Source organism: Schistocerca serialis, chromosome 12, assembly GCF_023864345.2.
Source record: "Schistocerca serialis cubense isolate TAMUIC-IGC-003099 chromosome 12, iqSchSeri2.2, whole genome shotgun sequence".
Lineage (NCBI taxonomy): Eukaryota > Metazoa > Arthropoda > Insecta > Orthoptera > Acrididae > Schistocerca > Schistocerca serialis.
This window is the reverse complement of record NC_064649.1, coordinates 133367862-133381749: the sequence shown is the minus strand read 5'-3', so window position 1 is coordinate 133381749 and position 13888 is coordinate 133367862. Positions and strand designations below refer to the sequence as shown.

At 38.2% G+C, this 13888-nt stretch overlaps 1 protein-coding gene across 2 annotated transcripts in view; it reads left to right on the top strand.

Moving 5' to 3' along the window:
• Positions 1-13037, top strand: part of LOC126428295 (guanine nucleotide-binding protein G(q) subunit alpha) — an 80050-nt gene extending 67013 nt beyond the window's left edge. For both annotated transcript variants that reach the window (XM_050090215.1, XM_050090213.1), the window contains exon 8: positions 8463-13037. In XM_050090215.1, the coding sequence (XP_049946172.1) occupies positions 8463-8545 (83 nt within the window). In that variant the 3' untranslated portion in view covers positions 8546-13037. The remainder of the gene's footprint in view (positions 1-8462) is intronic.
• The last annotated feature ends 851 nt before the right edge of the window (positions 13038-13888 follow it).

Sequence of the window (13888 nt, the reverse complement as noted above, 5' to 3'; positions counted from 1 at the left end):
GCAGTGGAGGTTAGCTTCTTGGTAGCCCATGTATCACAATTTTTTGAAATTTGAACAGCAATTTGATGGAGATACACTGTCTGTATTCTTTAATTATCTCAGAGGAAAAACCATTTGAAGGTAGAAAGACGCTAGAAGAAATAATAAAAGCAAACTTACGTATCAGAATTAGAGCACTTGCATCAAATGCCTGTCTTTTACAGATGATTTAGCTCTTTCTGTTAACGGTATCAGTGCAGTCATTATTTAAAATAATATTCTGGTAAATATTGCAGATGAAATGCTCCTTCAAATCCTTCTGTCAAAATGGAGTACACAATCAATATTTTGTGTGTACTCAGCTTGCTAAAATCTTATTTTGAAAAAATCAGAACAGCTCAGCTCAGAGACAGAGAGAGAGTAGAGCCAAAATACCAAAAAATTCAGGATGACCTGGCGATTCCTGCAGGGATTGTCAAATATTAATCAGCTAGACAAAGAAACTCATTGCTGTTTAATTACACCACTGGTGACAATTACCACAAACTGTGAACTGCCATCCTAAGTGACTTGGAGAGGAATGATTGCATAAAAATTACTGTAGGAAAAGCAGATATCAGGCTGAGATGGGATTGAATAATCTTGAGGGAAGGTAATCCGTCGATGACAGAAGTGGCTTCCAAAACACTTGAAAGACTGATTTGTGAGTGCCTGTGTCTCCCATCAGTCTTGGATGTGTATCAGGGTAGATTAATGTGAAAGATAGAGAAGAGTCAACAAAGAGTGGCCCATTTTGTCACAGGATCTTGTAGTAATTGCGAACGTGTTCCAGAGAAACTTGACGAACTCCTGTAGCAGACAGTACGAGAGAGACGTTGCACACCACACAGAAGTGTACTGGCAAAATTCCGAGAGCATACATTCCTCAAAGAGTTTGGCTGACTTATTGCTTCCAAACATTTACTTCTCTGGAAATGACCAGTCAAAAAAAATGGAGTAATTAGAGCTTGTACAGAGGCGTAGTGGTTCTTTCCGTGCACGATTAATGTGTGTAGTGAGGAAAGGGTAAACACTGTATCCCTGCATCACAAACCGTGAGTAGGCTTGTGGAGTATAGAAACAGGTGTAACTGTGATGTTTCGCAATGACACATTCACCCCACTCTATCTGTTCTGATGGTGGGACTTAATCTCCCAGTAATGTGTCAGAGGCTTTGCAGAAGTTTGAACGACTAGTACAGTCCAGCCTTGAGCTAAGGTGTGACCGCACATGTGGGAGAGACAAATGTAAATTGTGAAAATAATAGTTATTTTTCCTTCTGACAGCTGGTTTTCTGTAGCAGTAAATGAGGAGGTATTGCTATTCTTGAGATTACACACACACACACACACACACACACACACACACACACACCGTTTGCACTCTTGTTTCTTATACAGCACAGATCATCCTGAGGTAAATCTACATGTTGATTTATGATACACTTATTTATTATTATTGATTTATTATACAGTTTGAACTGGAACTCTGACAAACTTTCACAGTGAGCGCTGTGTAGATTTACATGAGGATGACATGTGCTGTAGAAAATAACTACTGAACATGGGGAAATCTTACGCTAGGAATGGGTGAACTTCTCCAGATTCATATCCTTTATTCGCCATTGATGACATCCTGTAGAATAGGTTTTGTCAGTGATAGTATGTTACAGTTGGATTATGTACAAATTAAGTATCTTATGTTAACTTGTTGTGGTCTTCAGCCCAGAGATTGCTTTGATGCAGCTCTCCATGCTGCACTATCATGTGCAAGCTTCTTCATCTCCCAGTACCTACTGTACCCTACATCCTTCTGAATCTGCGTAGTGTATTCATCTCTTGGTCGCCCTCTATGATTTTTACCCTCCACGCTGCTCTCCAATACTAAACTGGTGATCCCTTGATGCCTCAGAACATGTCCTACCAACCGATCCCTTCTTCTGGTCAAGTTGTGCCACAAACTCCTCTTCTCCCGAGTGCTGTTTAGCACACCCTTATTAGTTACGTGATTTACCCATCTAACCTGCAGCATTCTTCCCCAGCATCACATTTCGAAAGCTGCTATTCTCTTTTTGTCCAAACCAGTCATCATCCATGTTTCACTTCCATACATGGCTACATTCTGTATAAATACTTTAAGAAAAGACTTCTTGACACTTAAATCTATTCTCGATGTTAACAAATTTCTCTTCTTCAGAAACGCTTTCCTTGCCATTGCCAGTCTACATTTTATTTCCTCCCTACTTTGACCATCATCAGTTATTTTGCTCCTCCAATAGCAAAACTCATTTACTGCTTTTAAGTGTCTCATTTCCTAATCTAATTCCCTCAGCATCACCCGACTTAATTCGACTACATTCCATTATCCTCACTTTGCTTTTGTTGATTTTCATCTAATAACCTTCTTTCAAGACACTGTCCATTCCATTCAACTGATCTTCCAGATCCTTTTCTGTCTCCGACAGGATTACAATGCCATCAACAAACCTCAAAGCTTTTATTTCTTCTCCATGGATTTTAATTCCTAGTCCAAATTTTTCTTTATTGCTTGCTCAATATACAGATTGAATAACATCGGGGAAAGGCTACAACCTGTCTCACTCCCTTCCCAACCACTGCTTCCCTGTCATGTCCCTCGACTCTTGTAACTGCCATCTGGTTTCTGTACAAATTGTAAATAGCCTTTTGCTCTCTGTATTTCCCCTGCCACCTTCAGAGTTTGAAAGAGAGTATTCCAGTCAACATTGTCAAAAGCTTTCTCTAAGTCTACAAATGCTAGCAAAATAGATTTGCGTTTCCTTAATCTATCTTCTAAGATAATTTGTAGGGTCAGTATTGCCTCACATTGTCCAACATTTCTACGGAATCCAAATTGATCTTCCACAAGGTCGGCTTCTACCAATTTTTCCATTGGTGTGTAAAGAATTTGTGTTTGTATTTTGCAGTCATGACTTATTAAACTGATAGTTCAGCAATTTTCACACCTGTCAAATTTAACCAGTTACACAGCTTTAAAATCAGAATCTTTAAAATCAGTTTCAACAATATAAAAAACTTCTCTCACAGTGGGATGGACTGTCAACGAACCATCTGAACAGATTATTTTTGAAATAGTGTAATGGTGTGGTCAGAGCAGAATGTGGCAATTTATTAAAGAACTTCAGAGAAGTTGTGAGAGTTTCTTGTCTGTGTCAGTCTGTGCCTACGAATGTCAATACTCATTTTGCTTCCAGTGTCGCAGTAGTGTATGTTTGTGCTAGTGTCAATATCTGTGACATTGTTTGTGACACTGGCATAAAGATTTAGAACTGTCAATATTTTGACCTCAGTGAACAGAGGACGCCAGTGTTAAACATTATTCGTAGTGCCTTTTGCTTTTTAAGTAGAACATCACTGATATGATAAGAATGTCCCCATAGTAACAGTCACAAGATATGTGAGACTGAAAAAGTCAAGAGTAAGCTGTTTATAGATATTCATTAGTGATGACACCATTTAAATTACACACGAGATAATCCTTACAGATATAGTTAAGGTGGTTCTTTCCATTCATCTCGGGTCACAGACTACATAAATTTAATGCTTTACTTAATAAAATGCAGTTGGGTTTCTTGTATTTGAATCCACTGCATACTTGAAGGCAGCATAATGCTGTTTGGAAATGCACATTTGTCTGAGAAGCAGTTTCTCTGTCTGAACCATATAGGTAGTATATTTAGGTGCCTTTTAAGGCCTATCCGATACGAAAAATACTGCCGAGCATCTCTGATGCATTATTGAAATGTCAGAATATCTCAACAGTCTACATATGTCACCTTCAGAACCACCTGCTGTCAGTGGCGGGAGAGGGAGAGATGATCAGTCGTGCCATTTGGGGTCAGTCTCTAGATCTAGCACACATTTACAGTGCACTCTGTCACACCAACCATTGGGTCACCCTCTGTAGTTGATGCAGTTTTAACATTGTCAGTGCCAAATAAACACGTTGAATGCTGTTGACGAGCAACTGAAAATTCGGATCTCCCTGCGAAGTGTCTTCTTAGGTATATAGTACGAGGGGTGTTCAGTAAGTAGTGCAACACTTTTTATTGTCAACCAATTTTGGTTGAAAAAATACGGAGTTTGTAGTGGGACATAGTGGAATATTCCCACTTCAGCCTCTATATTTTTGTGAAGCTCCAATAGGTGGTGACGCTATGCGTAGCCTTCAGAATGGTGTATCTAACCGAGGTGTGTTCTGTGAAGAGTGTGTCATCAAGTTTCTTTTGACAGAAAACCACAGCATCTCAGAAATCCATAGATGTTTGCAAAACATCTGCAGAGACCTGGGGCGAACAAATGCACAGCGATTCGTTGCGCGAGGGGTCTGTCACTTAACATCGAGGTTGTGCAAACGCCAGCCGGCCCGCGCAGCTGTGACTCTTGCAGCGTCGGAATGTGCAGACACATTCGTTCGAGGTGACTGACTGATCACAAACAAACACCTCACTGCACAACTGAATGTCTGTGTTCGTAGTGCTGACACATTCGTCCACCATTTGGGGTGTGCTCGCTGAGTTCCTCACTGCCTAATAGAATACCATATAGAGTAACAAAGTACCACTTATGTGGAATTGCTTCCACCTCAAAACAGGCTGATTTTGTCAATTTTTTTGTTGAACATTGTCACATATGATGAAACATGGGTGGAGTGGGGACACACCATTTTTCGCCCAAACAAAAAAACTCAGCCACACCCTCAGCCGGTAGAATCGTGGTGACTGTCTTCGGGGATTCTGAAGGGGTTATTCTGTTTTATCTCCTCCCACTTGGTGCAACATGCAACTCAGAACTGTATTGTGCTACCCTCAGGAAACTGAAGAAACAAAATCAGCATGTTCATAGCCACAAAAATTGAAATGAACTACTACTTCTTCTTCTTCTTCTTCTTCTTCTTCTTTTCTAATTCTTCTTCTTCTTTTTTTCTTATTTTTCTACTTCTTCTTCTTATTTTTGCACTTCTTCTTCTTCATCTTTTTCCACGTCTTATTCTTCTACTTCTTCTTTACAATGCACATGGAGAGCAGCTCAGAAAACATTGGACTTCTCTTTCTCAACCACCCAACAGCCCTGATCTCACACTTCTCAATTTCCATCTGTTTGACCCTTTGAAGGATTCATTCCATGGGAAGCAGTATATGGATGATGGAGAGGTTATTGATGCAACAACAGCAACTCGTAGAGTGATACCGTGCGGGCATACAGGCTCTCCCAGTAAGGTGGCATACAGCCATCACATTGAATAGAGATTGTTGAAACGCGCGCGCACACACACACACACACACACACACACACACACACTGCTGTACACTTACATTGACACAGTCCCAGGACTGCAATTTTGTGGGTGGACTGAGGTGATTGGTTATGTCAGGTGGAGTAGGCGAGGAGAGAAAGGAAGCAAGGGGATGGGCAAAGGATTACTAACATTTCAGAGGGAGGCAGCAGGTGTACGGGATAGGAATGCGAGCCGGCACCTGTGAATGTGTGCAGCACACGTTGACGAGGAGTGTATTGGAAAGGGGTGACAGAACAGAGGGGAAGATTGTGTGGGAGCAGGATGAATGACATTGGGGTCCTGGGGAGAGTAGAAATGGATGTGGGGCAGTGGCAGGAACTGGGGAAGATTACAGGAACAAAGGATGTGTTGTGAGGATGACTTCCATCTACGTTGCTCAGAAAAGCTGGTATTGGGGTGAAGGATTCAGATGGCATGGGTTGGGAAGCAGCCATTGAAACTGAGCACATCAATAGTAGTACTGCACAGTTGCTGTACTGGTCACTAGATAAGAAGCCACGAGTTGATAAACTGATGAATTTATTTGACATGTTTCAGGTAGAACTCTTCTACAGATTGTCTGCAAAGCAGAAATACATAGTGAATAACAGAAAATGTAACTAAATAAAGACTATACGAGAATATGAAACTAAAAGTATAGTCAAAATTAAATGGCTGAAATACACACCATTAACAATTTGGTGATAAGATATGTAAAGACAGTATGTAACAAACAGAGCTGTAGTGGCTCACTGGGTAGCTACAGCATGATAACCAAGAAGACAATGCAAGGCACTAGAGGGTGGTGATGAATACAAAAGTAGTGACAGAAACAGAAGAAATTTTTTTTTCATAAGAAATATAGTGTATAAAAAAGAGTTTTGGAAAAGTTTACAAAGTGTGAATAATAAAATGATCAAAGAATAGAAATTTAAAATTATATAGAAAATACAATTGACAAAAACGACATACATGTAAAATGACAGATAAACAGAATAAAATTCCAAGACAGTTGCCTAAATTCAAACTCTCACAAAATTACATAAATAAAACAAGAGAAGGAAAAAAATTTAAAAAGGTAAAAGACAATAGAGAAAATTCAGTTGTAACATAAGGCAAGGACTCAAACCCGCACAAGATTAGGTGAGGGAGATAGTGCAAGCAAAACTCGTTAAAAGATAAAATAAATAATGTAATAATAAACGACCATTGGAACACAGGGGAAAATAGAGGGCATACTAAAATTTCCAAAAGCATTATGATAAGCTGTAACAACAACCTATTCAGTACATGAGCACTAATTATAATATTAGATATCAAGGATGCCGGGAATTCAAACACTCGAGAAATACATGTGACAAAAGCGATAAGTATGGGAAACATTCCAGCATCCTTGACATCTGATATTATAATTAATGCTCATGTTCCGAATAGATTATTGTTACCACTTACCCCAGTGCTTTTGGGAATTATATTATGTCCTCTATTTTCCCTCGTGTTTCTGTGGTGGTTTTTTTATTACATTATTTATTTTGTTTTTTTAACAATTTTACGTGCACAATCTCTGCAACCTATTCTCGGAGGGTTTGAGTCCTCGATCACTAAGTAAGAAGCCGGCAATGACTGACGCATTCCAGTTAGACCCCGTCTTCAGATTGTCTGCAAACCAGAAATACATAGGACATTAAACAGCTGAAATACACACCACGAACATCTCGGTGATGAGCTATATAAAGACTGTATGTAACACAGCTGTCATGGCAGACCGACTAGCTACAACACGATAACAAGGAAGAAAATTTAAGCAACCAGAGGGCGGTGACGAATACAAAAGTAGCCCGTGTAGGGACAGAAACAGAGGAAATTTTTCTTTTTCCTAAAAAATGTATTACACAAAATTAAACTTTTGTAAAATTTTACAAAGTGGGAAATAATAAAATTAACTAAGTGTAGTAATTTATAAATATAAAAAATACCGTTGATGAGAGTTACAGTTAACAGAGTAAAAATCCCAGAACAGTTAGAAAAATTCAAATCTTCATACAAAATTACATCAATAAAATGTGAAGGAAAACAAACAAAAATAATAAAGTACTTATACTGATTTGCAATATGGTTGCATTCTTTTGTGTGATTTTGCCACAATTACAAAAAATTCGCCACATTGTGCTTGGCAGTGTGTTTCACCGCTAGGTGGTCAACTCCTCTGTCGGCCGCAATTTGGGTGAACAGTTGGTTGAAGGTTGTGCCCAGATAAAATAACAGCAGACATGGTATAAAACACATCTGCTTTCACCTACCCCGAGAGTATGGAATAAGCCGGATTAGTTTTGTGCATATATTCAGTACATAACATTTGAGACCTATTGTGATTTCATACAGCATGTCATCTGTGACAGTAACCCTACTTCCAGAACAAGTTTTCACTCAGTGATCGATTACGTGCTGGTTCGAAACTTCCTGGCAGAATAAAACTGTCCACTGGACTAGGACTCTGACCTATCAGCTTTGCCTTCCACAGCCAAATCCTCTGCTGATGGAGATATTTGAACACAACTGACGACGTGCCCCCAGGGCTTAACCTCTGCCAATATCTTATCTCCTATCCTCCAAACTTCGCAGAAGTTCTCCTGCATATCTTGCAGAGCTAACACTCTTGGACGAAAGGATATTGGAGAGACATAACTTAGCCACAACATGGGGGGTTGTTTCTAGAACGAATTTTCACTCTGCGGTGGAGTATGCACTATTTTGAAACTTGCTATTAGGACAGCAGAAGTACTTGGATAGCTCATTTGACAGAGCACTTGCCCGTGCACAAAATGTAGCTCCCTGGAAGACTATGTACTGTTACTGAATTACCTATTGAAACAAATGAAAAACATTAAATATATCTGGGTTCAAATTAGTGCAGTATGCAATTTGTTCTTTTGTCTCTAAAACATATGTAATATTTAGTATTCTTTCCAAAAATTCTTAAATGTGCTTGTCTTTATGTATGACCAACGATTTACTGCTTCACAATTTCTTCAGTAGGCACGACTACCAGTTAGATAGTAGTAGCACGGTAGCAACTGTAACATTATTTTCAGTTACTGCATGTCACCCATTTTCATTGCTGTTTACAGATACAGAGAACATCAGGTTTGTGTTTGCGGCAGTGAAGGACACGATTTTGCAGTCGAACCTGAAGGAGTACAATCTGGTTTAAAACGCCACGCAACGCCTGGCAGCTCTCGCTCGACACCACGTAACATATTGAGAGATAATTTATTTTTAATCATTTTATTACATAAGAAAAAAGAATTGGAGGAAATGTTCTTACATTGTGTATTGTGTTCATTGTATTGGGTCAGGGGAATCCAATGCCAATACAGTCGTACATTAATTAGAGAGCATCGGACACTTTGCTTATTATTTGTGGAAGGAAGAGCTCCCTTCTTCTCCTTCTCCTGAGTGTTGTCTCACCTGAGTCCAGTGTCTGATGTAGGGATACATTTGTTAGTGAGCATCGGAGAGAAGTCACAACTAATTCTTTGGTTTCCTTCTCTTCTGCCTTCCTCCCTCATCCCTCATCTCCTCTCTCTCTCTCTCTCTCTCTCTCTCTCTCTCTATCTATCTATCTATCTATCTATCTATCTATCTCTCTGATGTAAACTTCAAAATCCTAAATTACCTACTGCCAATGACAACGTAGCAAAAAATGTGTTGGTGGTTTATAGGACAGAAATTTCTGGGCAAGAATGGTTGATAAGAGGAATGTAATATAACAATTGCTTTAAACATGAATTTTATCACGCCTGGGAAGTATGAGATGCTTAATCTTTTCTTTTTGGGGGGGGGGGGGGGGGGCAGTTGTTGAAATGCGCTACATATAGCATTACGTTTAGGAATGAAGAAGGGTACCCCCATGATTATGTGTGATATTTAAACTTACACTACCAAGTTAATGTTAATAACTACTTCAGTTTTACAGTAAGCTTATTATCTGCTTGTCAGCTGTACTTTCCTCAGTGCTCTGGCTACCAGTTAAATTTATAGCAGTGGACCAACTTGAACCAAAATATCAGTTTGTTTCTTTGGGTTAAAATTGTCCAAAATTTCTGTATTTATTGGCATATATGGTGTTTGTAATTTTCTTCAGGAGTACATTACAGGAACTATGAGCTGCAACCAGTAGCGTTTTTGATAGCGCAACATTTTAAAATAATACCTTAGAATTGTAAAAAAATATTTTGTGAAACAATTATAGTCTGCAGGTGTTTGCAAAATATCTCATTATGTTATGTTAAAATTTCCTATATTTTGGTGCATTGTGATAGATAACACCAGCTCAACTGAGAGCTTTTGTAAGGATCCAGAGTTTGCATTTACTGTTCGAGTCGGTGTGTTTGTCGATTCGGTAAGGTTTCTGTGAAACATATCTGTGAAGTGGGAGAAGGTCAACGCCTAACAATATTACCTCCTTTGGGATTCTCTCTCTCTCTCTCTCTCTCTCTCTCTCTCTCTCTCTCTCTCTCTCTCTCTCTCTCTCCTCCTTACGCCTCTTTCTTTCCCTTCTATGCTTTTCCACCTTCCCTATCCTGTAGAAGAGGCATTGACTTGCACTTACGGAGAGCAGCTGTATGAAATCTATTGAATCTCCAGTGCCTATTGTCATCATCTGGTTGTAAAACAAGGGACATTTACATGAATGTATGCTAATCTGTTTGTTAATTGTATTTTAAATGAGCCCATAATTATTCCATGTTTGTAAATAATTGTACTAAGCTAATTATTCCGTATAGCTGTGCAGAGCGCGTGCTATTGTTGTGTGAAAATATTTATCCCTCTTTTTTTCTTTTTGTTTGCGAGAGGAGGTTGTGAAGGATTTGTGGAAATACCTTTTACAGCTCTTCAGTGAGTTGTACTGTGCATATTTGCTTTGTTGTTGTTTTTAATGGCTGTTGTAAGTAATTAAACAGTGACAGTTTGGCCTAAGAAAGAAATCCAGATTGCCAGTGTGCAGCAAACGGACACAGTCATCCGAACTTTTGGATCGAGAAGTATTGCACTGTGAAGAGACAATTTTTGAACGCAACCGCATCTTCGCGGTGTCGCGTCTTAGGTCAGAGTGAAGTGTGAGAGCCGTGCCTGCGACACACTGCTTTCTCGTAGGGTTTGTCCGCAGTGGGAGGCATTAAATGCTGGAGATGGAATGTGATAAGTTTTTGATTAGCATTGCAGAACTTGTGAGGATGGTTTTTACTTTTTTCTGTTTATTGTTGTTTCCCTGGCATTATATATCATAGGTGTAAATGCGGTTGAATACTGAAGTTTGTAGTGTTCGTAATGACAGAAATAGCTTGTGAAATTCAGCTGATTTAATTATCTTCTAACTGTAAATATTGTGAATTGTATTAATGTATACAGAATATTTATTTATTAAACAGAAATTGTTGCAGTTAATTGGATGATTATGCCAAGCTATATATATATATAAATATATGTACACACATACACATATTGTGAATTATATTTATACGGACTAATTTTTATTTGTTACGACGCATTGTGCAGAAGTATTAACAGAGTCCAATAATCAAATATTATCAATATACAACGATGTCATTTAAAATTCGTGAATACCTGTTGACCCAATTTGATCTCTGTTACGGAGAGCTCAGAGTCCAGCTGTCACCTCGAGTTGCGACAGTGTAACGGACTGAGATAGTGTGTGCGACCGAGGAATTTGAAAGGACAGTAGACATTGGTAAGGTCGACTCCATTTTGTATCAGAGTACTGGTTATCTAGGCACGAGAGAAGCAGACATCAATTTGGCTCGTACCATGTGCGGAGTTGTCATATTGCGACTTCGATCACGAGTTCACTGAACCCCATTGTCAAGATTCCAAACAGCTATTGAGGAATACTTATGACACCATTTACTGCCAGCTTGCCATTAGACGAGTCGTCATATCTTTTAGCAAGTCTGAATTTTTTCAGGCTTTTGAAGTGTCTTCAAATGTGGTTTGTATTGGTCTCAGAATTTAATTTCAGTTGAAACAGTATTTAACGCAGGTCTTTTGTTCAGGGGGCTATTTTTTGTGCAGATATGAGGGATGTATGGAAAAAAATTAGATAAGGTGAAGAAAATTTGTAAATGGGCAGGAAATACTGATATTGGTAGCACTGTCAGTGTGTTAATGTGTGAAGTGGACCTTTTTTTTTATTTGTTTATTTAAAGGGTATTGAGTCCAAAGGAAAATGGACAAAATTTTTCTCAGTCAGACAGTATAAAAAAATTTGTAATAATTTACTGAAAGGAGCTAGTGATTGAGATGTGCTGTGTTACCTCCCTGAGTCATCGGCTGCTTAAGCATCCAGTTACTTGAATGATTATTTGTTTCCTCATTCACTTCTTGGTACTTAAGAATTGCAGAAACATAAATACCACTTTTCAAGACATTTGAGACACCTCGGTGTACTAATATATAACAATGCCATTACATCAAATTAAGTACAGGTTCATACAGCCCAGTATAAGAAACTAAATATGGAAAATTACTAAACTACATAGGTAGCTTGCTCAGGGTAACCCTTCATTACAAAAAGTTATTTTTCGCTCATTGTCTGTGTTGTTATTGCAACTTCCTGCAACACTTTAGACATCCGAAAACAACTCCAAAATATGTAATGTTTGTATTCCTATTTGAGCTGCTATTGCCAAAAGCTTTATATTGTTTGTTACATCTTATGAATAAATTTTATATCTTGTGATTTTTTTATTTCTGCCTTTGTAAATGTATACAGCCGTATATTGCAAACATGTTCTTTGTTTTATTAGTTTACTTCAGCTCTATGTCTACTGAATTGTATATTGTGCACAAATGTCTAACCAGTGATTACAAACTGAAACCCAGCAACATTTTTAGGCCACTGAGTTAGACTGGTCAAACATCACAGTTTAGCATTGGGGAAAAACACTAAGAAGCATGTTTATTATTGTGTAGCCTACCAGAATGTGTGATCATCTTCAGCAGAATAATAGTGGTAGAGCATTGTGAGCAACAAGAATGGAATGGGAAATAAGTTTTTTTCATGCAAGACTAAGAAATGCCAAAGCATAACTTTCCTTCGTTTCACATTTTTTCTGTTAAATGTGCCCCAGTCAGTTAAAATACGTTCTTATATGTAAGCGTTAGAATAGTGACAAGTTAAGAACGAAAGTGTCTTCTATATGATGCTGCAAAGTGCTAGAGTATTGTATAAAGAGCCTCTTGTTTGTGTGGATTTTTTTAGGTTACCTGGGCTCTTTGAAGTCCTGCCTGTTGCTTGCTGTTAGTGTGGAAAAGCTAAAATGGTAAAAAAAAATTAAAGGACATGGTGTGAAATATATATGTATATATATATGTATATGTGTATATGAAAACACAGTTTCATGCACAAAAAATGGAATTGTATTTTTTCTCAATTTGCATTGTAACAATGATGAGAGGACAAAGTTCCAGTTTTCCCTTCTCAGAACTATCTGATTATTGTTGAAGAGAAGTTATGGTGAATAAGGGGAAAATGTAATAATTCCGTTGCTTCATTCATTTTTGTGTGATTGAGATATGCAGCAACAGCTGTTTGTGTGTGCTGGCCAAGCATGTGTTTGTGAATGTGGCATTAGCTCATTTTGTAAATCATTTCTTGTCAAAAATATACTTTTTTCTGGAAATTGTGATGTTTGAAGTTCTAATTATTTGACTATTTCCTTCACACTGCTACATTTCTTTCTGTCCCTGCTCAAACAGTTGTCATGTTCGAAAAGCAGCCCAACCCGTGACTCTAGAAGATGATGTGAGAAATCTCTCATTATTCAATTCACTTCTCAGGTGAATTAATCCTATATCATTATGAGTGATAGTGACTTTAATTGTAAAAAGTTTGGGAAGGAGATTTCTCTCATTTGCCATATAAATAAAGTGCTAGGCATTTCTTTGAAACCTTTTTTTTCCCTGTAACAAGCTGAGGAAATTTTGGAGTCTATGAGCTAGTGGCCAATACTCCATATGTGCTGCTAGGTAAGTAGAATTGTTTAAATTTCCAGATTTTGGGACAATATGAGCAAAAGTTATTTTGTTATTGAATGACTCGCTGGATATTGACATTCACAGAATATGGTTACAGACAAGAACAAAACAATAACAGTTGCAACCATATGCACATGTATTGCAGCAAAGCAAATCTACTTTGAAAATTGACAAATACAATACTAAAAGTTTATTGCAAGAAAGCATTAATGTGTAAAAGATGTCCCACTCTATTCTCTGTTTAATCATTTCTGTACAGTGCATGAGGAAATGTTATCAGGGTGCAAGTCATTTTGATGTCTGGAGTTCTCTGAATAAGCACAACAGTATCCTTAAAAAGCCACACACACACACACACACACACACACACACACACACACACACACACACTAAATATCTTTGTGACCCCCTCATATGAACAGGTCATAATAGACTACAGTGATCATAACTGCTGTTACCATATCATAATCATAATACTGCAGAGCAATAGTGTGCA